Here is a 27,439-nt window from a genome sequence, read left to right as displayed (position 1 = left end):
ATATGCAAAGGAGGTCCTGCTACAAAAAAAGTCCTGGATAACAGCATTTAAATCTAACAGCAAAGATTCCTGGTAAAAAAACAACAACAACCCTATTCAGTCAATCAGCGAGTGGATTACAAAATCTAGCAACTTTTGAGATTAACCGACAAGATTCCTAGTAAAACAACACAATACAGTGGGGCTGGCACTGATCAACTGGAAAACAGATTATGCTTTCAACAATCACAGCTGACAACTTTCATTGTCTGATTGTTGGGTCTATACAGTCAGCAGCATCCATTGGAGAAGCAATCGCAGGAACTGCCTGCAAGATTAGCTGGGTTCTTTGGAAGACATCAAAGGCACATAAAGAAACCTAAATAGTACATCTCAATTTTAAAAAATAAAATTAAAAACAGGGTTTTTTTTCTTTATTACTATGTACATTTTAAAAATTGGGGATGGTGGTGACAGACAGGTGGGGGGTGGCTTCCAAAAAGCAGTCTATATCCATGGGAAATAGTTGTGTAATTGTGCAATATGGATGCAAGCGAATAGGTCACCAAATAATTAACTCTCAGCTTGCAGCCAGCAAGCAGGACATGAACTGATGTGGCAGGTGATCGAGCATGACTATTTCTTACGGAAAAGTTGAATAAGTTTGTATGTTATACTGCAATGGTGGCCAAACTGTGGCTCGGGAACAGTGGCTCCTCCACATGTGGCTCCTCAACACTTATTGTGTGGCTCTTGAAGCCCCCACTGCCCTGTTGGCTGGCTTGGAGAAGGCATTTCTCTCTTTAAACCTGTTCTCCAAGCCAAGCCAGACAGTCTCGCTAGTCTTTAAGGTGCTACTGGACTCTTGCTCTTTTCTACTGCTACAGCCAGACTAATATGGCTACCCATCTTGATCCATTTTTTTGAGAAAAACCTGTTGATAAATCATATCCAAGGATATGATGTCAAGATTATTTGGCACCTCTGTTAAATGGCAAGACCGGTTTTACCAGTGTTCCATTCATTTTGCTACTACTGTTTGTTCAGGTTGCTATGGTAGGGACTGCTGCTACTGACTGCCTAAGCAAGACCAAGGCTCATTAAAACGGTTCCTTTTCATAGCTTCCCCTGATATATCAGAAACATAATTGAGGTTGTTTAATTCTTCATGCAACAAACCACAGATTATCTATATACTCCTACCTGCCTATTATGTTTTCATCCCACTCTTCCTCCAAGGAGCTCATGATAGCTTACAAGGCTCTCCCACCTTCAATTTTATTATTAGCGTACTTAATTTGACACACCTCTCAGTCATATATTCTTAAAAGGCTAATTTAGAAGGATGACTGGATTGCCAATTTAAAAAGCACATTTTTCATTCTGGTGCCATGCCCTAATATTTCACTCATCCCCTGGAGACTGGGAAACTTAAAGGCCTGGGACTTCAGGTCCGACGCACATAAACTGACGAGATGGGCATGGATGAAAGCCAGATGCATGTCGGATTTTATGCGGTTGTCCAAACATCAGCATCTGGCAATGGCCGTTGGCTCGTTTGTGTCCTGAACTGCCACGACTGAGATGCGGACTTTTTTGATAGTACATTAAATCCGGAATAAGAATGCTTCCGACGACTCCCACGTGTACTTTCTATGTTTGAACGCTCCATTGTAGCCAACTCGTCACAAGCGCACATCCACTTCCCTGCGAGAGCCCACTCCAAATGATATCACTGCACCAGTAATTGTTGACTCAGCCTTCCAACCTTCCGAGGTCGGTAAAATATGTACCCAGCTTGCTGGGGGGGGGGGGGGAGTATAGATGACTGGGGAAGGCAATGGCAAACCACCCCATAAAAGGTCTGCCATGAAAACTTTGTGAAAGCAGCATCACTCCAGAGTCGAAAACGACTGGTGTTTGCACAGAGGACCTTTCCTAAATGGGGGGGAAGGCAGATTGCCCACCTTTGCTGTCTCCCTGCAAGGGGAGGAAGATGACCCACCTTTGCCGTCCCCCCCCCCCCAGGCGGAGAGACAGCAAAGAGAGTTGCCGTGCTCCCCCCCCACTTTAAACAACACGGCGGGGGTTTAAATGGAGTGGGGAGGAAGATCACCCACCTTTGCTGTCTCCCCACCAGGCGGGGTATAATAAAAAAGCTGTGGGGTATAATAGCGATGGGTTAGGGATGGATTTAATGGTGAGTGTGACTGCAGCCCAGGTCATACCCAGGGGCTGCGGTCACACTCACCATTAAATCCATCCCTAACCCATCGTTATTATACCCTGAAGCTTTTTTACAACAAATTTGCTGATCAGACATCCCTCCATCCTTCAGTTCTAAGCAGCGTTGGTCCCATCGCTGGTTGATCAGAGGTCTCAACTGGTCCTCATTTTTTGAGATGGCATTCCACACTCACGCAAGGGCAGTAGGTGGGATAGTGTGCTTGTTTTGTTTTTTTAAAGGTGCCAGAAAAGGTGGGCGATCTCCCCCCCCCCCATTTAAACACCCAGAAAGGAAGGGGAAACCCAGGAGCTCTCTTTGCTGTCTCTCCGCCTGGCGGGGAGACAGTAAAGGTGGGTGATCTTTCTCCCCCCCCCCATTTAAACACCCCACCGTGGTGTTTAAATGGGGGGGCACGGCAACTCTCTTTGCTGTCTCTCCGCCTGGTGGGGAGACAGCAAAGGTGGGTGATCTTCCTCCCCCCTGCATTTAAACACCCCACCGTGGTGTTTAAATGGGGGGGGAGCACGGCAACTCTCTTTGCTGTCTCTCCGCCTGGGGGGGAGATGGCAAAGGTGGGCAATCTGCCTCCCCCCCCTCCCATTTAGGAAAGGTCCCCTGTGCAAGTACCAGTCATTTTTGACTCTGGGGTGATGCTGCTATCACAAAGTTTTCATGGCAGACCTTTTACGGGGTGGTTTGCCATTGCCTTCCCCAGTCATCTATACTTCCCCCCCCCTCCCCCAGCAAGCTGGGTACATATTTTACCAACCTCGGAAGGTTGGAAGGCTGAGTCAACAATTGCTGGCGTAGTGATATCGTTTGCAGTGGGCTCTCGCAGGGAAGCGGATGTGTGCTTGCGACAAGTCGGCTACAATGGAGCATTCAAACATAGAAAGTACACGTGGGAGTCGTCAGGAGCATTCTTATTCTGGATTTAATGTACTATCAAAAAGTCCGCATCTCAGTCATGGCAGTTCAGGACACAAACGAGCCAACGACCATTGCCAGATGCTTGGACAACTGCATAAAATCCGACATGCATCTGGCTTTCATCCATGCCCATCTCGTCAGTTTATGTGCGTCTGACCTCGGCCAGAGACTGACCAGGTAATTCTACTTAGAGTCAAGCTAGACATTATGTGTGATATGAGTTCGGACATAAATGCTTGACCAAACTCACTGTCATGCATAGCAACCTGTGTGAAGTGGGTTTACTCACCTTCAAATTACTCCATTGGTTTCCAGATTGCTGAAAAGAGGGGCTTCTGGATTCATTTCTGAATCATTTTCATCAGTGGAAATAGCCAGATGGGCTGTTTATCCCTTTGGCAAACAGCTCCCTTTGCAGTCATTTCCACTGGTGAAAACTCTTCGGGAGGCATGGCAGAAGTTACTCCTTGCAGAGCTCTAGAACCCAACAAAACACTTGTAATGTGAGTTAACCCATTTCATACTAATTACATTTGACAGCAAGTCAATTTCTTCGCACAATTAATTTGGTAGCATCCATTATGTTGGTTCCTGATTCACCTAACTGTATTAAGAAGCAGAAAAAAATGCATAGAATTGGCCATTATCCTGACCCAGACCACAAATCTGCAGTGGTCAGCATTGTCAACTCTGACTGGCACTGGCTCAGATGAAGGTCTTCTACATCACCCATACTACCTAAGCCTTTTAAATGGACACGTCAGGCACTGAACCCAAGAACTTCTGCATGCAAGGCAGATGCTCTCTGCCACTGAGCCACAGCCCTCCCCAAAGGTCAAAGTAGGCATGGCAAGAAGATCTGTCATCAAAGTATCCTATAGGTTTTTATCAGTTCAAAGCAGCTGCAAGGAGATCCCAATGAAAAGACTGTGCTGGGGGTGTTTAAGCTCCTCCCCCCCACCTTGTCATTTTTGCCAGTCTAAATCACCCTCCCAAATTGCTATTTGCTTTGCTAGGGGTGGCACAATGGTGGGTTTTCTCCTGGGTGACAAATGCCAGCCTTAGTTTGGCAGTGGTACAGTTGATTGCAATTCAGATCAAGAAAGGCAGTTTCAGAAGGTAGCTATGTTGTTCTGCACTAGAAGAGCTAGGTTCAAGTCCAGGAGCACTTCCAAGACCAATAAGATTTTGGAGGTATAACATTTTGAGAGTCAAAGCTCCCTTTGTCACTTGGGGAAAAGGATTAAACATCCCCACCCCACCCTTGTACCACTTCCCAAACTTGATTCTCCTATCCTCTGATTTTTTTAAGGGAAAAAAATCCTAATCACAGATCTCACATATCACATCTAGTTTCCCCAGAGGAACCACTCTTCATATATTGATGGAGCTGCTATCAAGTTACCCACAAAACAATGAACATTCTGCAATGCTTTAGCCATCGTTAGTTCTGAAAGTTACAAGGAATGAGCTCTGGGAAATGAGGAACATGCATACATAGTGCAATACCTGATCTTCTGTCTCAGAAGAGATGGGATAATTACAGTAAAATTCATACAACAGCTTCTTGGAAGACAAGCATAACATCAGAAGAAGCCAAGTGGCCATGCATAATGCTTGTAAACTTTTATTCATCAGAGTATGAAATCTTCATCCTATTCAAGCTTCATGTGATGAAAATATATTTCTTTACGGTCTTTCTTGAGTCTTGCCAAGCTGAATCACACAGACCAGTAAAAACGACATTTAAAAGGACAGAGTTATCTTACATTTTTTAAAGGAACACTTCCCAAACAGACATGATGGGAAAGATCCAGGGTTAGATCTACTGCAGTTTTAAAAATCTAATTAGCAGCTACTTTGACAGACAGCTACTTTGAAGATCAGGGAAAGGTCACTGTATGAAATAGTGTCTAACCCTTTCCTCACATCCTTTTTCCAAGACCTTACATACCCACCAAAGCTGCAAATTCTGTCTTTCAAGGTAGGAGAAAAAATACATGTACAAGGCCCTGAATCTCTCTCCCCTTTATAGAACTGCTCATTTTCCCTCAAAGTTCTTGCCTACCACCCACTGAAGCTAACTTGAGGGGGCTCCTAAAAAGCTAGTAAATTAATTGTGTTGTTAGCTTTCATAAGTATGAGCCTCCTTCCTCAGATATATTGATAGCAAACATTTTAGATCATAGCCAAAAATGTGAAATATGTGTGAAGGAAATTGGGTTGCCAGACAAGGCGTGGCTTGGCAACCAGCAGGGGGATGACATAATGATATCATGACAAAACACTGACATCACTTTTGGGTACATGCGGAGTGACATCAGCATATTGGGATGTTGCCAACCCCCCCCCCCCATTTTCCACCATTTCTTCCTTATCTGGCCAGCTGAACAGTGGTAGGGAAATGGCTTGCCAATCCCCAGGTCCAAGTAGGGGATCCCCCAGTTTTTCAGGCTTCTCCCCACTGGCAGTCAGCTGGCTGGCGGGGGGAAGCCTTCCCCCCAATAGCCTCCATGTGCCTTTAAATCTTGGCAGGGTTAGAAGAAGCTTGCAACTCTTTGTGTTTCCAAATGTGTATGTGCCTTTAAATCAGTCAAGAAGAGTTGCAGGGGGGTTCAGCAGGAAGAACCATGTGGCTGTGAATCAGCCTGTGAAAAAAGTAGAGGAATCAGCACAGTCCCTGTGTTCGTTTTGGATTTGTTTCAGAAGTTGTTTCTACAGCAAAATGGATACTAAAGAGTTAGCAAGAACCTGATTATGGGAGGGAGGAAAATTCTGCATCCTAAGCTGTTCTGTTTGTGTTCCTGTGTTTAAAGAAGCTAGTTGAAAAATAGCAGATTGTTATGTTCAGCAGCTCCCAGTGAGTAAATTACCCCAGTGAGATCACACAAAAGTGTGGGCTTGCACACTGCGTTTATTTTGGCTGCTTTTTGAGTGTGGGTGGGTGTCCCTTAAAAAGCAATGCTTGGAACTGCTTCCAAAGCCTGACAGGGGGACTTGTGGGGGTATGACAAATTTCACTTTCATTTAGTGGAAGTGCAGCTGCCAGGGTAGGCAAAAAAAGAGGATGAGGAAATTAAGACTATATTCAAGGGAATTGCACTGCTGTATATTTATCTGTCTATTTATTTATTTAGGGAATGGGAAAGTCTCCTGGCTCCACCCCCAAAGTCCCCAGATATTTTCTAAGTCGAACCTGGAAACCCTAGTTGCCAGGGGACGAGGGATTCCCTGCTCTCAGCAGAGGAATGGCAAACCTAGAAAGAAAGACATACATACTAAAATTTAGTTTGCTCTTCTTGCTTCAACAGTTCCCACGGCTAAAGAGACGTGCCACTGTTACCTTGGAAACAAAAGGTGGTGTCACAGTGTTATAAACACCAACTTAAGCTGTGGATGTGCATTTGTTTAAGACTATGTATAGCTTATTGTGATTGTGACATTAGCTAAAAATTATTATAATTTCAAGTATGAGCAGATAACCTATATTTATATTTGGCAAATCCAAATCATGAAGGGACCTTACAGATCATAGCTATGGATCTTTTCTTTTAGCTCTCTATAGCTGATACAACATTTTGTAACGCAGCATTCTCTGGCTGGCACCCATGTACTCACTGCACTATTGTTTTCCAGACTGATCGCATGCAGAGTGTTGTCAGCAAGTCCTTTGGTTTATTCACTTCACTTTTGTTATATTTATAAGCCTTTAGTGGTTGCTATGGTTTCTATTACATGCATCCCATTTGGTGTTCTGCTCATTTCCTCTCACCTTCACCACTGCAGTGACTTCACTAAGATCTTATATGCAAGCATCTCTTCAGTTTTAAACTGTGCCACAAACAATGCAGCCACCTTCAGCCAAGTAAAGTGATACACCTCCGTTGAGCTAGTAGGTATGAGAAGAAACATCTATGATGAGATGTATAAAGCATAGTCATTTCAAATAAGATCATGGGTTAACACATTGGTCTTAGATAAGCAAAAAAAGTGAAGAAATATCAGCGTTGACTTCCTCTAATGAATACACTTTACTGATCTTTATTCATTTAAAAAAAAATGCCAGGAAAGCATCACAAATTCTGTTTTGTGAAATCCACAAAAATGTTCAATTCAATACGGTCTTTAACAGTTCACTCACAGGGTAGCTTTGGGAAAATTGAATCATGCCAGCTTTTCTTCTGGTGGAAGTGGAGGGAGGAGGTCCTTTTAACTGCTGGAAAGTTTATGTCAGGGATTGTGGGTTCCACACAAACAAAAGCCAAGCAGACAGGGCTGCAGTGTTGAGGGGAATTCTACAAGATGAAGCAGAAAAGCCAGTAGGTCAACCCATTATTTTTGCAGAGTCCATTTTTCACAGTAAAACATTGGAAGGAGAACAACAGGTCTGAAAACAATTCTAAATATTAAAGTGCTATATAAATTATTAATGCAGGCTTAGAACTTGTGCTTTTCTTGTCCTCCTCTGCTGAGCACTTTCCTCTGACATTGGGCACTTCCTACTTATGTAAGATTGGTGTGTTGCATCCGCAGGAAGCACCTATTTCCTGCAGAGACTCTGCAACAGAGAATATTGATCCACATGGGGTCCAAGTCACGGGCACCCAGTGAACAATAATTATGTTTCTAGAAACAGGGTATTTGTTGCTTCTGAAAGAACATCCTTTGAAAGTGGCAGCCTCAGGCACCCTGGAGTTTAGATGTTTAGCAGCACTGTCAAATTATCTTTCAGTTCTACTCCTAATGTTACAGAAATCATTCTTATACTGTGTTCTGAACACCAGCAATGATGTGTGACACACTTTTGGGAGGTGCCCAAGATTGCGGTGATAACAGAGATGAGATGAACATTTCATTATAGGTTTGCTGCACGTTGAAGAGGTAACCCACTTTGCCACATATTGAAGAAGCTATCCAAATTCCTCTGGCCAGCAGAGAACAAAGGCCCATTTCACAACCTGAGAGGAATGTGACACATCCAGGGTTGCCAAGTTCAATTCAAGAAATATCTGGGGACTTTGGGGGTGGAGCCAAGAGACTTTGGTGATGGAGCCAGGAGACACTGGGGGTGGAGACAGGAACAAGATTGTGACAAGCACAACTGAACTCCAAAGGGAGTTCTGGCCATCACATTTAAAGGGACTACACTACGTTTTGAAAGCCTTACCTCCATTAGAAATAATGTAGGACAGGGGCACCTTCTTTTTGGGCTCACAGAATTGGACCGCCTGGTCCAATCCTTTTGAAACTTGGAGGCTGTTTTGAGAACAGGGAGCAGATGTTATGCTGAAAATTTGGTGCCTCTACCTCAAAAAACAGCCCCCCTCCAGAGCCCCAGATATCCGTGGATCAATTCTCCATTATACCCTATGGGAATCCATTTCCATAGGGAATAATGAATGCCCAGCAGACATTTCCCTCCCTCCCCCCGCCTTCTGATTACCCTGAAGTGGGGGGAGAACCTCCAAAGCAGGGGATCCCCTGCCCCCACCTGGGCTTTGACAGCCCTAGACACAACATGAGGATGTCAAATTACAGGGAGAGAAGGACTGGTCCAAGCAGTTGTGAACAACCAGAGAAAAATTCTCTTGCCAGTTGCCACCAGGCCCGTAGCTATGGTGGGGCCCAGAGGGGACAGGTCACTACATCCAACCCCCTTCTATTTGTATGGTCCCTCCATTGGAGCAGTGGCGGGCCTGAGCCCAGGCAGCAGCAGCCTTGAGGAGTGGAAGTGGGTCGCCCTGGAGTATCCTGCATTGTCCAGAAGCTCCGCAGATGCTGCCTGTCAAGCTCTCTGGGGGGCAAGGGCCCTCAGTTGTGGGGCTGGCTGTCCCCTGGGCTGGCTGTCCCATTCAAAGTCAGGCGAGTTAGGGTGGAGCCAAGAGGACCAGTCAACTTGGGGGGCTGCCATTTGCTGGGAAGGTGGCAGCAGCTGCTCTGAGTGCAACGGTTTCTCTGCCGAGCAAGCCAAGCTGGGAAGGGATGGAGGCTTCACCTCCCTTTCTCTTCACTGATCTGCAGATGGGGCCAGATATGGCGGCAGAACCAGATCTCCATGTTTTTTGAGGGGGGGCAAAATTTAAAAAAATGACGCTCCCTTAAGGGCCATTCCATCTTATGTTCCCACAGAATACAATGGACTCCTTACCCAATTTGGTGCTCCCCCTCCCTCGCGCCCAGGGCAAGCACTCCCCTCTCCCCCCCCCCCCCCCCAGATCTGGCCCTGTATGGCGGAGGTGGCTAAGAGCAGCAGGGCCCGAGTTTGCCTCGGCCAAGCTGCAGCAGTCGCCCCAGGAATGTTGCTGTGAGAATTGAGGCTTACTGTGTTGGTAGTGGGGAAAAGAGGAGGAATCAAAAAGGTGAATAATCTATTGATTCGAAGTGAAAGACTGCTGGGATTCCCACTGGAGGGCTCAAACAGCTGACAAATTGGGATGGGGGAGAGCGCAAAACCTGATGTAACCAGCGGAGGGGAGGGAAGGGAAGAGGTGGGTCTAGAGGCAGGTCTGCATAACATAGAAAGCCCACTGGGGGGAGAGAGAAAATGATGCACCCGGCCCCTGCTCTCTTCTGATGTGATTTTGTGCCCTGTGCCCCCCCCCACCTATTTTATCCCTCCCCCCCCCCCAAATCTAAAATTTTCTGGCTACAAGCCTGGTTACCACAAATGCCATTTTATCTGGTAACTTGCAGCAAGGAGTTTTCACACCTGGGCTGCATCTTGATAGTCACTATTACCATGTGGCAATAATAAAGGACAGGCAGCCTGAACAAAGACTCAAGGTAAAGGATGAATGACAGAATGCTGCAGCTTTTAAGAGTAAATAGCCTATCTTAGAACAATGGTAACCAGGTTATATATATACAGGATTGCACATAAGCACTTTTATTTTGTAATCTTACACAATTCACTTGTGCAGAATATGCAGATGAATATTTTCTAATTAATTTTATATTACTTGGAATGCTGGAAGTTATGCCCTACAACAACACATTACCCAAAAGGTGCCAGAGGTTGTCCTCAGTAGATCATTAGTTTCCCCAGAATACACAGGTGCAGTAAACCATGCCTGAGGCAGCTAATCAGAACAAGTGGGAGATGCAGGCTCTAAGTGGAACCTCTAAAAGATGATATGGAGAGTGCTGGCCCTGATAGTGGGAGATAATCTAAGGCTGAGGTCACACACAATAAATAATGCACTTTCAATCCACTTTCCATCTGGGTTTTGCCAGTTCACACAGTAAAATCTGGTTAGAAAGTGCACTGAAAGTAGATTGAAAGTGCATTATTGTGTGTGTGTGATTGCAGCCTTTATGATTGGGGGGGGGGGGGGCGGTATGTGTGTCAATGTAGATATCAGAAAGAATTTATCCAGTAGATGGGTGGGTTAGCAGTACACCACCAGGTGGAGACCCAGGATGGCCACTGAGTCTTGATTCTTGACCTCTTTGAGGACCCGAAATGTAATGCAGCCTGCCAATCAGCAGGGCTGTTCTGTGATACCTTACCAGATCCCATGGTCTACAGAACAATACATCTCTTTACATCTCTTTACCTGACATACAATACATCTCTTTACCTGACATTTCACTAATCCTCCATTTCCAATTTCCTTGTAATAGTACAATAGTTCATACGTTTAGATCATGGGGCCTAAGAATATGTAACAGTTACAAAGCAGGTTGCTTGTCTGACTGATTCAAATATAACATGGAACAGACTCTGATTTTGACAATAACAGCACCCAAACCCTGTCATCAAAATGCCTGAATCCTTGATGGACTGTCTGTCTTACCAGTAGACCTCCTCACCATTCTCCCCCCAAAATCCAACAACCCCCCAATTTTGTCTTTCAGCTAGCAGTTAAACTGCCAAACTCCCCCCTTTCCATTTTTAACATTCCAATCCACATTTGAAAGTGAGACTTGTGGAGGGTGGAACTTGAAACGGTCCATCATTCTGTCCCAACAGAATCCAGGGCAGGCTATGGAGGAAATGCCTACGCTATATTTGGGCTTGAGCACAGGTGTAGGGGGTGATAAACTACCTGGCAGGGACTAGGGTGGGTTCCAGAAACAGTACCTCTGTAGCCCTTCCTACTACCGAGTGCTTGACTCCTGCAAGTCTTCGGCCTGCCTTCAATCTAGGTAACACATTGGAAGGCCATGGCTGGTAGAAGTCATACTTGTCACCTCTTCTCACAACACCACCCTTCATTGTTTTGCCACTTCAAGCAGTCACCAGTTTTGAGCCAGCCCTTGATCCCAGTAAGTACCCCCAAACAATCATGCCTTCAGGATTTAAAGAAAAAATGCTGTCTGAGGCCTAAACAATGTTATTTTTAAAAGTTAAAGGAGGATTTTTTTTCAGAAAATAACTTGAAGATTTAAAATAACTTATAGAAACTGAATGCTTCCTAAATTTGTACAAAGGCTCAATTCTGTTTTACAATATATTTTTTTGGTTGAAGCTACCAATTAATATGCATTTATCTAGCATATAATATAAACATGCTTTGAGTCAATGATTTCACATTGGCCTTTTCCCATTGGCTTTGATTTAAACCAAGACATCTTGTCTTTTTGCTTTCATATCCCAATACATTCATTCCCTTCAGCTGTCTGAAAAAAACAAACCTCCACCCTCTCTCTCTTGCCATTTCTTCTACCAAAAATTGTCTGCCAGATCACTTGCTTGATGTTACCACTATCACTCCCGTGAAGTCCACTTTGGGCACATCTCCTTATTTCCCATCTCTTCCAAATGCCAAAGCATGTTTAGAGTCCACTCCCTGCTCTTTCCATACCAATCTCCCATGCTGAGCTTAGATTGTGGGCTTCTTGGGGCAGGAGCTATCTTCTTCTGCACTGTAAAGACCAATCTACTACATATTGATAGTGCAACAGTGATAACAACAGTAATGCTAGCTGTACTGGAAGAACTTGAATACCCAGTAAAGCACCCTATTCATGACAAAGTTAACAAAAAAATTATTTGTGTGCCTATTTGAGAAACTTTGGATTTCTAAAGTATAGAAATTGCTGCTGCTAAGATTAGCACTGCACTGTCCAAAACCAGCACTGGGCTCTAAAGGCAGTTCTCAGTCCTGTGGGAGCCTTTACTTTCCTTGGCTACTGCAAAGCAATTGCCTATTAGCTTCACAAAGAGAAACAGTGAGAGAAACATATATATGCATATGTATGTGTGTGTGTGTATATATATATGTAAAAACTGAAATATTCCATGAGATGGTATGCTCCTCTTATGCTTCCAGAGTATCACATCCAATTCAACCACTGCAGGAGTACAATAAAATCCCAAAATTGCTATGCAGAACAAAGAGTGCCACATAAAAGAAACATGAGTCATTGTTAGGACATTTATTGTGATTTCTTCCTTTCAAGGTACAGCTGCCATTTGTTGGAAACACAATGTACTATTCACAGTCTCAACGCAAGATGCCTCCTGTGTAAAAAGTAAAATAGCAACAAATAAAGAATCCAAGACAAAACAATTGTGAACACCATCTGTGTAACTGCCCATATACTGTGGGACTGGATCAACCAAACAGATCATACTAGTTCTTGGTCTACTTCTTAGACTAGTAAAATTCCTATGTGTTCTGTAGATATCAAGAATGCTGAATCAGCATGCTGGATAACTGGGAAAACCCTGCCTGCAAGTACTCTAAATGAGAACTTTTGAAACACAAATTATTTTAAGTGGTAGGCTGCCAAAATGAAAAGAAACAACTATTGGTTAGTCAATTTATTCACAAATTAGACAGATTTAATGTAAACCTAACAACTGATAATCCTGGGATTAAGATAATTTATTCTGGTAGAAATGTTAATTTGGATTTGGCAATCCACACAGTTTTTCTGGAGCTGAATCTAAGAACAGGACCCTCCAGTAAACCTGATTGTGGACTTTTCACTAGAAAAATGTGGATAACCAGTTCCATACCTACATGTTCCCAAACAGTCACTTCAAGAAGTAAACTGTGCATTATGTCTTGAGGGCCCAATTATGATTAGGACAATCCATTCATATACACCAGATATTACAAAGATTCTGCAGAAAAATCATACTTGAGGATGAAACTGCTGAAATGTGTAGAAACACATAAAAATATTAGAGAGCTCTAGATATACTAAGGGGTGGGGAGCAAAATATTCTTAGATGCCAAAAATGACAGCTCTATACTTTCAAGTTTAGGTTCTGCTGTGTTATACTTCAGTATCCCATACTGTAACAAAGGTGCAACTCATAAAAGAAAAAGGTATTCTAAAGCAAAAGATAGCTGGACAAGATCTGCATGGGTTTAATTTAGCACTGGCAGGTGAAACAACTGTAACCACCAGAGTGAAGCAGGCCTCTAGCTAGCCAAAAGACTGCAAGCTAATCTTCCATCTTGCTTAACACGATGTAACAAGTGACAAATCAAAGGATGGCACTATATTCCATAAAAGTAATGTATTTAACACAAATATAAAATGAGTTGAGAGGAAAATCAGCCCTGAGATTTTTTGGTGGGGTTTTTTTGCATCATTACCTGCTTTTTTGGAAAGGTCTCCAGTACCACTTCACACTTTACACAGCAATTATGATGGCCACATTAAACCCACTGGCTGTAGTAAACAGATAAAGTGTAAGACGGAAACATACATTTCTAAACACTCAGCAACAGAATGTGTCAAAGAGGTGCAGCTGGTCATAGCAATGTACATGTGTATATTGCACATTTAGAGACAGGAGTCTCAGTTTTACAGTATGGTGTTTAATTGTGTTCCAGCAAATACCAGTGTAGCCATGGCAACATGTCTGCAGTGTAAAGCGAACCTTGGTATTTTTATCTTCGATCACACTGAAGAGCTCCCTAATGGAGGCAGAAGTGCAGAATAAAAACTTGTTTTATGTTCAAGTGGTATGAAATCCAGTTATAACTAGATATACAATATGTCCTAGCATCACAGGCATACATCACAAGGAGCCTGATAGCTTTTTCCTACACAATCCCATATCTGGTTGGCAGATAGCAGCCATGAAAGATTAGCATGTGAAAATCAGGACACTGGTATTTACAGTTAAAGTGCAGGCAGCTACAAATGCAGAGGGTTTCCATTGCTACATTTACAGATTTTAGTAGTCATCCACAAAATACCATGATCTCACTGTGTAACATTTTTATTTTGTTCCCTTTAAAGTGCAAAAAAAAAATTTAAAAGTTTTAAAGGAGTATCTTGTCCATAGGTAAAACTCAAGATTTCTATGCTCAACATTCTAAAATGGGAAAGTTACAATCCACTGGGAAGAGACATCCCAAGGTTAAGCAGATCCAAATTCTGACATCCACTTTTCATATTTCTCCAAGTCTGCAGCCGAAACAGACTTAGAGATTTTCTTCAGAGCCAAGTCAAAGTCCCCCTTGGTGACGGGCATCTGAAGCTCTTCTTTAGACAGTGCACGAATCTCTTCAGGGCTTAAGCCGTTAATACGCCGCCTCATTGCCATCAAAGAGGCATCCCTAGAAACAAAGGAAAATGCACAGGAACTAATTACCAATAGTGTAGGCTGGGAACCATTAAGATTTTGATTACACTGTATGTTGCAGCCCCCAGCAGGAGAACATAAAACATTTCCTCTTAGTTGCCTTCCTGTCCCCCTTGGAAACTCTGGCTTCTACATCTCCAATATCCCCAGCATTAATATAATGTAAAGGACACGATGCAGCTGAAACTCACTAAGGCATCTAGTCAATGTGCAGAGATAATTAAACCCATAAAACCAATTCTACCCCCACCCCGACACAACCCTTTTACGATGATTTATGGAGATGCAGAGCTAATCGTTCAGCTCATGAAAAAGAACACTGCTCAGTCACTATAATTCCTTCAAACCCTCTGGATCTATCCTCCTCTAGGCTGAGGAAGGAGGTCCCAAGTGACCTTAAAACTCCAATGCAATACACAGGAATTGACATGGAACCAAGGAGGAGAAGAAACCTGCTTTTCCCAGCTACTGTATCCTTTTCTGCCTATGTAAGAACCACTGCCTGCTGGTGTGTTATAAATTGCGCTCAAGATGTTACAGGACACAGAAAAGAAATCAGAGCAAAGAAGCTTCGATACCAAACCTGCCTGTATGATGATACTGGAGCCATTTCATTTGGTTTGGAGGCTATTTCCTTATCTTGGATAATGGCTTCAGTCTACTGCTTAACATTCTCCTAACCAACTCCTCAAATGCACCACAGCAAAGCAGTAGGCTGGGCTGCTCAGGTCATTTTTAAAGGACCTGCTCCATGTATTTATTCAAGACAGCGGCTTATCACTAGTAGTACTCAGAGGCTGAAATTTCTTCTCTGGGGAGGCTTTACCAAGTCTTTCTCTCAAGTTTTCTGAGGCAAGCAAGGATTATTTTCTTCTGTGTAGATTTTGAGAGGGGCAGATGGTTTGTTGATCTGGGTTTAACCCTTCTGGTTGACAGTTCTGCTTTTGTTGAGTTCTGGAATGGTTTGTTCTCTTCTCTCTCTCTGCCTCTGTTATCAGTGTCTAAGCCACACTGAGGATCTTTATCAGTTGGGACAGTAACACATATACTTTAAATAAAAAGTTTACAGGATGGTTTTTACTACACCAAGCAGCCCCATGGCGCAGAGTGGTAAAGCAGCAGTACTGCAGTACTGTGGTCTGAACTCTCTGCTCACGACCTGAGTTCGATTCCGGCGGAAGCTGGGTTCAGGTAGCCAGCCCAAGGTTGACTCAGCCTTCCATCCTTCCAAGGTTGGTAAAATGAGTACCCAGCTTGCTGGGGGGAAAGTGTAAAAGACTGGGGAAGGCAATGGCAAACCACCTCGTAAAAAGTCTGCAGTGAAAACGTTGTGAAAGCAACGACTGGTGCTTGCACAGGGGACCTTTCCTTTCCTTTTTACTATACTAAGGAAAAAAACAGTCCTGGTTTTTCCTTGATCTTTGCCAAGACACAGTCCATATGTCAAATGAGCCAGTCCATGTTCAACTGTGACAGGCACTACCTGCTGGGTTTGCACATGCTCTCCCTCCCCTAGCCTGGCACTCCTGATACTGATGACAGAAACTACCTACAGATTATTAAGGTGCCCACATCTAATTGTAGTTGGTTACTTCTGTCTTCAGTCTCTGCACTGAGGCAGAAGGGCACATGCAAGCCCAACACCTAACCAGTTTACGCTCATCACAAACTCTGGTCTGTTTGTCACATCTGAACTGAACCTGAGAAATTGAGAAGCAAGCTAATTTATTAATATCTTCTCAATTATAGTATTACAACAGTTCCATTATTTATTAATTTGGGGGTTTTAGCCATCCCATATTCAAAAGCTCTAAGAGGGCTACACTAAGCGACACTGCATGCAAACATATATTATTCATTTTATTATGTATTTGTTTAATAAATCATTATACAGAATGTTACAGAGGATCAAAGGTCATTAAGATTTATCTGCATTTTAAAACTGCAGCTGTCTGAGTTAGCAGATTTCTAAGTGTGCTCTAGAGAGGCCTGAGTTACCTCAGAAACTCGTCAGGTGTCTCTCAATAAAAGGATGAGTAATGACAGGCTTGTTTCACTACCAATCTTACCCTGCAATGCATGGCCATGTAGGAATTTGGAACAAGCATATGACCTATACTTTCTAGAGACACGTGAAGCCACCGCTGCTTCACCTAGCTCAGCATAGTCTACTCTGAACGGCAGCAGCTGTACCAAGTCTCTGAGGCAGAACAAACTTTTCCAACACTTGCTACATGAAATCCTTCAGCTGAAGATGCCAAGAACTGAGCCCAAGAGCTTCCACATGCAGAATGGGAGCCATCTATTTTTAATATAAAGATGGTATATAAATATACTAAATGGCCAAACCTGTGGATCTTTAAATCCAGAGGCTTCAGCAATGAAAAACTAAGACAACTCTTTCTACAAACTGAAAGAAAGCTAAAAAATAAATGTCAAAACCCACTCCCAATCTAACAGAGACAGCACCTGTAGTTTTAAGAAACAAATTCCTTCTCAGTGGACATCGTGGGAGTTGTCAGGCAACCACAACAGGTATTGCCAAACTTCAAGACTTGGTTTCTGTCAGTAAAAGGCCAGAGAAGGGGGCAGGGCCCACTGCAAGGCTGCTTTGGCTTTTGAGGGAGGGTTCACAGGCCTAGCAGCTACCACCAACTGACATGATAACATGTGACTTTCATGACTCATCCAGGAATGGCTGCTTGCTACTGTTCAACAGCAGCCACCATAAAAGTCACTAGTGTAGTGGTTACAGTTACAGATTAGCATCTGGGAGACCCAGGTTCAAATCACCATTCTGCCATAGTAGCTCACTGGGTGACACAGGGCCAGTTATACATTCTCACGCTAACCCACCTCACAGGGTTGCTGTGAGAATAAAATGTAGCAGGAGAATGATGTCAACTGCTTTGGGTTCTTATCAGGGAGAAAGGCAAGTTATAAATGAATCAAATATATAACGAATATATCTGAAGATGGAGGAGCATAAGAACATAAGAGAAGCCATGTTGGATCAGGCCAATGGCACATCCAGTCCAACACTCTGTGTCACTCAGTGGCCAAAAAAAATTATATATCTATACATATATATATATATATACACACACACACATATATATACACACTGTGGCTAATAGCCACTAATGGACCTCTGCTCCATATTTTTATCTAACCTCCTCTTGAAGCTGGCTATGCTTGTAGCCGCCACCACCTCCTGCGGCAGTGAATTCCACATGTTAATCACCTTTTGGGTGAAGAAGTACTTCCTTTTATCCGTTTTAACCCGACTGCTCAGCAATTTCATCAAATGCCCACAAGTTCTTGTATTGTGAGAAAGGGAGAAAAGGACTTCTTTCTCTACCTTCTCCAGCCCATGCCTAACCTTGTAAACCTCTATCATGTCACCCCGCAGTCGACGTTTCTCCAAGTTAAAGAGCCCCAAGCGTTTTAACCTTTCTTCATAGGGAAAGTGTTCCAACCCTTTAATCATTCTAGTTGCCCTTTTCTGGACTTTTTCCAATGCTATAATATCCTTTTTGAGGTGCGGTGACCAGAATTGTACACAGTATTCCAAATGAGACCACACCATCGATTTATACATTATGATACTGGCTGATTTGTTTTCCGTTCCCTTCTAATAATTCCCAGCATGGCATTGGCCTTTTTTATTGCAGTCGCACACTGTCTTGACGTTTTCAGTGAGTTATCTACCACGACCCCAAGATCTCTCTCTTGGTCAGTCTCTGCCAGTTCACACCCCATCAACTTGTATTTGTAGCTGGAATTTTTGGCCCCAATGTGCATTACTTTGCACTTGGCCACACTGAACCTCATCTGCCACGTTGACGCCCACTCACCCAGCCTCAACAGATCCCTTTGGAGTGCCTCACAATCCTCTCTGGTTCTCACCACCCTGAACAATTTAGTGGCATCTGCAAACTTGGCCACTTCACTGCTTACTCTCAACTCCAAATCATTTATGAACAAGTTAAAGAGCATGGGACCCAGTACTGAGCATGGGACCCAGCACCCCACTGCTTACCATCCTCCACTGCGAAGATTGCCCGTTTATACGCACTCTCTGCTTCCTATTACTCAGCCAGTTTTTGATCCACAAGAGGACCTGTCCTTTTACTCCATGACTCTCAAGCTTACTAAGGAGCCTTTGATGAGGAACTTTATCAAAAGCTTTCTGGAAGTCAAGGTAAACAACATCTATTGGGTCTCCTTTGTCCACATGTTTGTTCACCCCCTCAAAGAAATGTAACAGGTTAGTGAGGCAAGATCTTCCCTTACAGAACCCATGCTGAGTCTTCCTCAATAACTCGTGTTCATCAATGTGCCTACTCATTCTGTCCTTGATAATGGTTTCTACCAACTTTCCTGGTATTGAAGTCAGACTGACTGGCCTGTAATTTCCCGGATCTCCTCTGGAACCCTTTTTAAAGATGGGGGTGAAATTTGCTACCTTCCAATGCTCAGAAACGGAGGCAGATTTCAATGAAAGATTACATATTTTTGTCAGAAGATCCACGTTCAACTTTGAGTTCTTTCAGAATTCTTGGATGTATGCCATCTGGACCTGGTGACTTATTAGTTTTTAATTTGTCTATCAGTTGTAGGATCTCCTCTCTTGTCACCTCAATCTGACTCAGGTCTTTCAACTCCCCTTCCAAAATAAGTGGTTCTGGAGCAGGCAAACACTTCTCATCTTCCACAGTGAAGATGGAGGCAGAAAATGCATTCAGCTTCTCAGCCATTTCCCTATCCTTCTTCAGTAATCCTTTACCCCTTGGTCATCCAAGGGCCCCACTGCCTTCCTGGCTGGTTTCCTGCTTCAAATATATTTGAAGAAATTTTTATTGTTGGTCTTTATGTTTTTTGCAATATGCTTCTCATAGTCCCTTTTTTCCTGCCTGATCACAGTCTTGCATTTGATTTGCCACAACCTGTGTTCCCTTTTATTAATCTCACTTGGACTAGCTTTCCACCGCTTAAAGGAGTCCTTCTTACCTTTTACAGCGTCCATTACTTTGTCTGTTAGCCATGCAGGCCTTTTCTTATACCTGTTTGTGCCTTTCCTAACTTGTGGTATATATTTTATCTGAGCTTCTAGGACTGTAGTTTTAAATAGCCTCCAAGCTTCCCCAAGGGTTTGGACTGTATTTACCTTTCCTTTCAGTTTCCTCTTCACATGTCTCCTCATCTCAGAGAATTTACCCCTTTTAAAGTTAAACGTGGTTGTGCTGGTCTTTTGGGGCAACTCTCTATTTATACAAATGGTGAAATCAATAACGTTATGGTCACTGCTCCCAAGCGGTGCGATCACTTTTACATCTCTCACCAAGTCTTGGGCATTACTTAGGATCAAATCCAGGATCGCCCCACCCCTGGTAGGTTCTGTTACCATCTGCTCCATAGCACAGTCATTGAGAGCATCTAGAAACTCAATCTCTTTCTCTCGACCTGAACACATATTGATCCGATCAATCTGCAGGTAGTTAAAATCAGATAAAGGTCGGTTTCATGGGAAGCAGAAAAGGAAGCAGGGAATGGGAAGGATATGAGAGTTGCAGGAGGAGACAAAGAGGAAATAGTATGGGGAGGAGCATACAGGGAAATGTGAGATGCCCTCCACAAGTATTTATGGGTTTGCACTGTGCAACTGTGTCCAGCAGCCAGCACCAAATAGCATTTTCCCAGGGAGAGACTGCTAGGGGAAGAAAGGAGGGAAAGCTGAGGAAGTGGGGCAGAAAAGGTGATTGGATGGTATGTGGAAAGGAGAGAAGGAAGGAAAAAGAGAGGCTATAGGGGCTTCCAGAAAAGGAAAATAAGAAATGGTGAGGGAGGGGAAGATGAGATGCCCAACTCCTTGTAGGTCCCCTGCTTATAAACCTTACTAAAAAGATCCACCTGTGGTAGGCATAACTAATCAGAAAATGAAGCTAGCTATCTCAAATTTTCAGTTTAGTTTATGTTCAACTATATTTTAGCTAGGATATATAGCAGGATACCTGCAAACATTGGTAATGTCAGCACCAGAATAGCCTTCAATCTTCTCAGCAATTTCTTCCAGATTTAAGTCAGGATCCATATCTACTTCCCGAAGATTAATCTTCAGCAACTCTGCTCTGCCTTTTGCTGCAATAATGAAGATCTGATTAAAGTTGCTTGCAAATGTAGAATGTTTATACAATGGTTAACATTCTGTCTTAAACACCAAGAAAACCATATGCACCTTAAAAAATGCAAGCCTCTCATTTTTTAAACCAACAAAAAAACCCTGTTACATTGTATTGGCCTAAGCCAACAGGTTCCAGGAGCAGGGTTTGGTTTTCTTTGGATGAAAGAGTACCAGAATTGCACCCTTTTAAGTCCTTTGAAGTCAATGGTATCAGAAAGGCTTAAGCACCTAAACAATATTTGCTTTAGCTACAAGTAAAATTCAGATGCAGGCAAAGAGGCAATCCTGTAAAGTGAGAGATCTGTTTACTTCCCAACAGATCTTTGGTGAAGGCTCTCCCTCCATTTGCCATCCGAAGTGTTTCACCACCAGCTAAGAGAGCATATGAAGCCACCTGATTCTGACTCATGCCATTGGTCCATCTAGTCTAATAGCTTGCAATCTGACTGGCAATGGACCTCCACCAGGATCTCAGATGGACATCTCTCCCAGCTCTGTGGCCTGAAACACTTTTAAATGGAACTGCTGCAGATTCAGATTTCTGCATGCAAAGCATCTGCTCTCTTAGATTTTGTTTAGAAACAGACTATTCCCTCCTGCAACAAGGGAATAGCCTGTTTCAAGGGCAGTTCTGCCCTATTTCCATTCCCTAGGGACAAGACAAATACAGTAAAATAAAACATAAACTTGGAAGTTTATAAAAGGTTTAAAAAACATCTTTGCAAGAGAGCTTTCCTGATTGACTGACACTTTGTAACAATCATTAGTTTGCAGAGCCTGGAAACAGAAGGATTTTTCCAGTTGGATTAATTTTGAAATATCACAGAGAAGACAGGTATTTTTTCCAAAGTTGGCCTACTACTTGAGGTATATAATCTGTGCATAGCTTTTGCTGCTTTACCTTCTTTTCAGATAAAAGTTCTGCGTAATTTGGATAGTTTTATACCACCAGAAAGAGTAATAACAGTAATAGTTCCATTTTGCCTGTACTGTACCTCTGTAAGATCAACAACAGCAAACGCCTTCCTCTAAAAACTAATTTAAATAGAAATCAGCAGCAAGTGACACAACTTCAAACAAAGTGTTTTCACATGAGAATTAAAGCAGTTCTCACTTTGATTGATTTGTACCACACTCAATTTACGTTAGTAATGCTCGTTTACACCACATCTGCTGTCTTCTACCTTCTCTTTCATGTTAAACAAGCAGACATTCAGATAAACAGTATGACAGAGGTGTAACAGCAACTTAAGCCTCAAATGAGAAAATGCTCTATCAGCCACAAATGCAAGCTTCCCCCACAAAAGAGGCTAAAATTATATGTTACATATGAAGCAGGGCTACCTCTGAAAATGCAATGAATATACCCCCTGGAAATATCGCACAAATTTCCCCAGCCTGACCCTCACCAGTCACAGCCAAGATGTGGTATGGAGTTAGAGACTCCTATGTTGTTCAGTCTGCAATGTCATAGTGACAAGAAGTTATACTAAACATCAAGGGGTGGACTTGACTGGGGAATGCCATTGATGACATCGGTCCTATGTTGCACAGGATACACCATTCTGACGACCAGGGCTCTTTTTCTAGCAGGAGCTCCTCTGCATATTAGGCCACACCCCCTGATGTAACCAATCCTCCAAGAGCTTAGAGGGCTCTTAGTACAGGGCCCATTCCAGGAGGAATGGCTATACCATGGGGCATGGCCTAATATGCAAAGGAGCTCCTGCTAGAAAAAGAGCCTTGCTGATGACCCCTTAATTTACAAGCTGCTAAAGTCAGGCTGTACAATGCTGAAAGGCTCTACACTCCAGCAGGCTCAACAATAGCTGCTGTTACTTTGCAGCATGTATTTTGTTATCCTGAAAGCTTATGTGGGAAAATAAGCCTTACACCCATTTTAAGAGGGTTGCTGCTATACAACTCTAAAAAGGAATCCTTAAAAGCACATACAACCAGTGACTAGGAAAGCCAATGTACACTGAGGTAACACAAGACAGGGGAATAAGCAGGAACTAGCCACAATGGCTAGGCAAAAGCTGATTTACAATATGGCAAGGCTGGAAGCAAAAATCCATGGATTCGCTTTTTTGCTTTGGTCAGCAAGTGCAGGGAAGTGGATTGACAATGGGCGTTTTCGCACAGAGCTTACCCCCGGAGCGATGTCCCTCTTCACCGTGCAGTGTCTGTGTGGATTTCGCACCAACTGCTCCACAGAACCAGGAAGAGCCGCGAAGTGCCGAGCCTTTTGCGTCGCAAATGTAAACCGCTAAAAACCAGTTTACGTTAGCGACGCAAAAGCTGCGGCTCTTCGTGGCTCTTCCTGGTTCTGCGAAGCAGTTGGTGCGAAATCCACGCAGACGCTGTGCGGTGAAGAGGGACGTCACTCCAGGGTAAGCTCTGTGCGAAAACGCCCAATATTTCTTTGAGACATCCAAAGTCTGCCTCTGATGTCAAGAAACCCATTGAGCATTCAAAATAACCCCATCCTCATTAAAACCAACTGAGGTTCCAAACCTAAGATCCTCTTCACTGGGGCTGCTGTGAAATACTGCAGCTAGTTCATTCTGCAACCTTAAGCATTTTTTTTTATAAAAAGAGATAAGTTATTAACTCCTGAAAATGCAATATTTGTAATAGAAATGTCAATGGATTCTTTAACAGTCCCCTAGGGAAGCTTTAAATAACAAGTGCAAGAAAAAAACATTTAAGAAGAAAGTAGTTACACTAGTCCCACCTGTTGGCAATGGTATATAAATCCTTTTCTCCAGCCTCCTTCTCAAAGCTTCATCAATGTCCCAGGGGAAATTGGTGGCAGCCAACACCATCACCATTTTGGAAGGGTCGTCATTCTCAAGACCTCCACCTACACCTGTATGAACAAAGGCTGCATCTGTAATAAGGCATTTCTGTTTTGTTCATTTTCAAGTACACATTTTGCATATGATTAAACAGGTATTTAATCATGTTGCCTAGCCCTCTTGTATGGAGAAGCACAATCCTCATTTGTTAAGAGTGACAGAACTTTGGGGGGGGGGAGGGAGCAGCAAAGACAAAAGACCACCACCAAGCTTGTTTATTTATGTATTTTTATTTTTTGCCATGAAGTCACAGCTGACTTATGACAATCCCTGTAGGGTTTTCAAGGCAAGAAATGCTTAGAGGTGGTTTGCCACATCATAACCCTGGTATTCCTTGGAGGCCTCCCATCCAAATACTAGTGGGGGGGAATTGTACTTGTTATAATGAAGAAGTTTGTGTAACCCTACCCCCATACTGTTTCTCCAATATTTTAGCCTCAGCAGAGTGGGAAAAGACACAATGGGTTGAACTGGCCTTTTGCCCTCCTGGAATTAAGGGCAGTCTGGGGAAGGAAAACAGTTTAGATTGGAGAAAAAGAGCGTGTGTGAGAGGGAGCACCCTTCCCCAGCAATGAACAGCTTCAATTAAGCTACCTCTCTGCTGTATAAGGATTGGCTACTGTGCCTCTGATACTTATTTGAGGCTAATATGAGCACTACAAGCAACATCCAATAAGTTTAATGTCAGAAAGAGCAGTGACAGCACAGAGCCAGAAACGTGGGTATATCAGACTTGTGTCTGACCTGAAAAAGATTCAGACACAACTACTCAGGGATAAATTTCTGTTTCAGACACAAGGGGAATGTTCCACCACCTTCTTATCACATTAAAAAAGTAGTGAAAAAACTGCACACCTCCCTGACCCCACCATCAACCTAAATTGACAGAGAGGTCAAGCTGCAAGGTTAGAGGGCGAATCCATTGTTATATAAATATAGTGGGGCAACAATAACGACACTCCATGAAGTAAACAAAGGTCTGTTTGGGCAGGGTGAAGGAAGGGAAGTGTGGAACAGCCCAACAGTGCAGTCCTAAGAAGAGTTATGTCCTCATTAGAATGGACCACTGGATCCTTACCATAAAGAGTCCTTCAGCCCTGAGGAAAGGAGGACAATTTGGTGGGTGATTCTCACCATCCTTTCAGGGAGGCAAGAACTACTTTTCCTTTTCCTGTCTGTGTCATGGGGGTCACCCGCCTTTTCAGTTCTGGGAACTCCAAAAGCTGTGAAAGGTTTAACACCTATTCTAAATGTAACAAAACTTTAAGAGCAATAATAGACAATCAGAACAAATCAGGCAAGTAAAGAGAATTACAAAGAGAACTGTAAGACATATGGAAAAAGCAGCTTATTCTGACGAGGACTTCAGGAAGGACAAAATGTCCTCCTTTCCTCAGAGCAGGAGGACCCTTCACAGTAAGTATCCAATCGTCTGTTCTCCCTCTGAGGTGGATTCTTCTGCCAAAGGCAGCATTGGCTGAGTCATATGCATTCATTTCATAGTGCTTAATGAAAGTGGATATGGACAACCATGTTGCTGCCTCGCACACCTCTTCTACTGATGCATGTTTAGCGAAGGCCACATTCATAGAGGTGCTCCTCATTGAGTGGGCCATAATCCTGGGTGGAACTGCCAGCTAGTGTAATTTATAAGCCCCAAAGATGCAGGCTTTGAGAGCAGTGATGATGGCAGATTTTTACGTTTTTCTTCCCATGTTTGGAGGGGAGATGTTTATAAATAAGAAATCTGTTTTCCTAATATGCTCAGTCCTGCACAAGAAAGTCTAAAGTGCTTGCCTCACATCCAGACTGTGCCACAACCTTTCTTCAGGATGTTTGGGTTCCTAACAAAAAGATGGAAGGTAGATTTCCTGGGATCTGTGGGAAGTTGAATTAACCTTTGGATGAAAGGTTGATTCTGTTCTCATGACCACTTTGTCTTTATAACAACATGGAAGACCAAGGTGAGACGTGAATCTTGATGGCTGAAACTTCCGGGTTATGTCACCTTGAGCTCAGTGGGGGTCTGCGGAGCTCGTCTCTAGCAGCCCCCCTGAATCAGGTGGAGAGGTGCCACAGACATGGCATCTCCAGGGAGACCCTGAAGGGGTTTCCTTTCGGCATGGGACTTTGCAAGAAGCCAGGGGCATAGTGGCGGCTATTTCTGTCCTCCTTGTATGCCCTGAAGCTCCGCCACCATGATCGCTATTACGGCAGTAAGAAGTGAACACCCGACCGCTTCCTCTTTTCTTTCTTAACAAGCTTCTGATGCATCGCTTTCCTACCTCAAGCACGGCAATTCTACTCGGCAAGTAAGTTTGCTTTCAATACCACCGGCTAATTGTTTTACATAACAACAAGCAGGACGTGCAGGACCGTTCAAAGGAAGGGAAAGAGGTGGATTTCCCCCCACTTTCCCATGAATGAGGCTTCAAAAAGACAAAGAACAACTTTGAGCATTGGCAACAATTTGAATTAGGCTGAATATGGATACTCAAATCGACCCAGATTATAACTGAATATGTGTTAATGAGACTATTATCTGGCTATAATATGGTCTGAACAAAAGCGAGATATATTTTGAGAGATTTGTCTTTGCCGTCTGAGTGCAACTGAAATGGTAACAACCAAAATACACGGCTGGAGGAGATTTGGCGAGACAGAGACTTAAATGTGCCGAAGAAGAATAGTCTAGACTTGTATTTTAAGTAATAGCTGAGTAAAAAGTGTATAATGAAAGATAAAGATGATAAAATATAAGGGGAAAATTTAATACTTGCAGGTAGAAAGAATTGGGTGTTTCATTTGGAGGTAGAAATGTAACTGATATATTTGCATTTTTCTTTGTTTCTGGTCTCCCACTCTGTATTCACCCCTCCCCCTCTTTAATGCTTCTGTATCTATGCTTATGCTTTTTCTTTTTATACTTAAAATCAATACAAATTATAAAATTAGAATCTTGATGGCTTCCTTGTAAAGCACTGGTGATCTGAATCCACCTTGCTTTGTTGAGGCAAGCTTTGGCCAATAGTTTTGACAAGCTTTGGTCTGTTCTAATCAAGACAATTTGTCTACTGTCTGAGAATCAAAGTGAAGCAGGGCAAGACATATAGCGCAGAGCTCCAATAGGTTGATGGGTAAGTATGCCTTGTTCTGGCCCTGAACCCTGTTAGTTGATTGCTTGTTGAATCTGGTCTTGTATGGTCCTCTTCTAAACGTTTGCCTTGAGGATCGCCAGTTCAGTCTTTTGGCATCTTGCTTGCATCTGGGTGATGTATGTTGTGAACAAAAGGAATGATTACCAAAGAGTCTTCTGTAGGTGTGCCTTGGGCATTGCCTTTTTCGTATCCCTGGTCTTGATTAGGATTTTGTCAAAGGCCCTGCAGAAAAGCTTGTCACCTTGAGAAGGGAAAACTGTAACTATTTGGAGTGGAGTTCTGTTTCCATGCTCGTAGCCACAGGACTCTCCTTGCTGCTGTTCTAGATGAGAAGGTTAAGGCCTCTAAAGTGGCATCCACTGTAAAGGAACTGGTCTTGAGAATCCTGTTGACTCCTTTAAATGTCAACAATTGTTTTCTGGAAGTAGTTGGACCATCTTCCTAGTCCAGACTACAGCAGTCCTGGCAACAACAGAAGTTGTAGCCATGTCTTTTTTCAAGGCAAATTCTGCTCTCTTGTCCAGGTTATCTCAAACACAGCCCTGG

At 43.2% G+C, this 27,439-nt stretch overlaps 1 protein-coding gene across 1 annotated transcript in view; it reads right to left on the bottom strand.

Annotated features, from left to right (window-relative positions):
• Positions 1-12,502: 12,502 nt before the first annotated feature.
• Positions 12,503-27,439, bottom strand: part of KATNAL1 (katanin catalytic subunit A1 like 1) — a 39,070-nt gene continuing 24,133 nt past the window's right edge. Inside the window, exons 8-10 of the mRNA XM_060234726.1 lie at positions 23,612-23,746; positions 20,705-20,831; positions 12,503-14,664 (exon numbers count right to left, since the gene is read on the bottom strand). Coding sequence (XP_060090709.1) covers positions 14,466-14,664; positions 20,705-20,831; positions 23,612-23,746 — 461 coding nt within the window. The 3' untranslated portion in view covers positions 12,503-14,465. The remainder of the gene's footprint in view (positions 14,665-20,704; positions 20,832-23,611; positions 23,747-27,439) is intronic.

The sequence above is a fragment of the Heteronotia binoei genome, chromosome 3 (genome assembly GCF_032191835.1).
Source record: "Heteronotia binoei isolate CCM8104 ecotype False Entrance Well chromosome 3, APGP_CSIRO_Hbin_v1, whole genome shotgun sequence".
NCBI lineage: Eukaryota > Metazoa > Chordata > Lepidosauria > Squamata > Gekkonidae > Heteronotia > Heteronotia binoei.
Note: the sequence above shows the minus strand (reverse complement) of the source record. Positions and strands in the feature narration are given on the sequence as shown.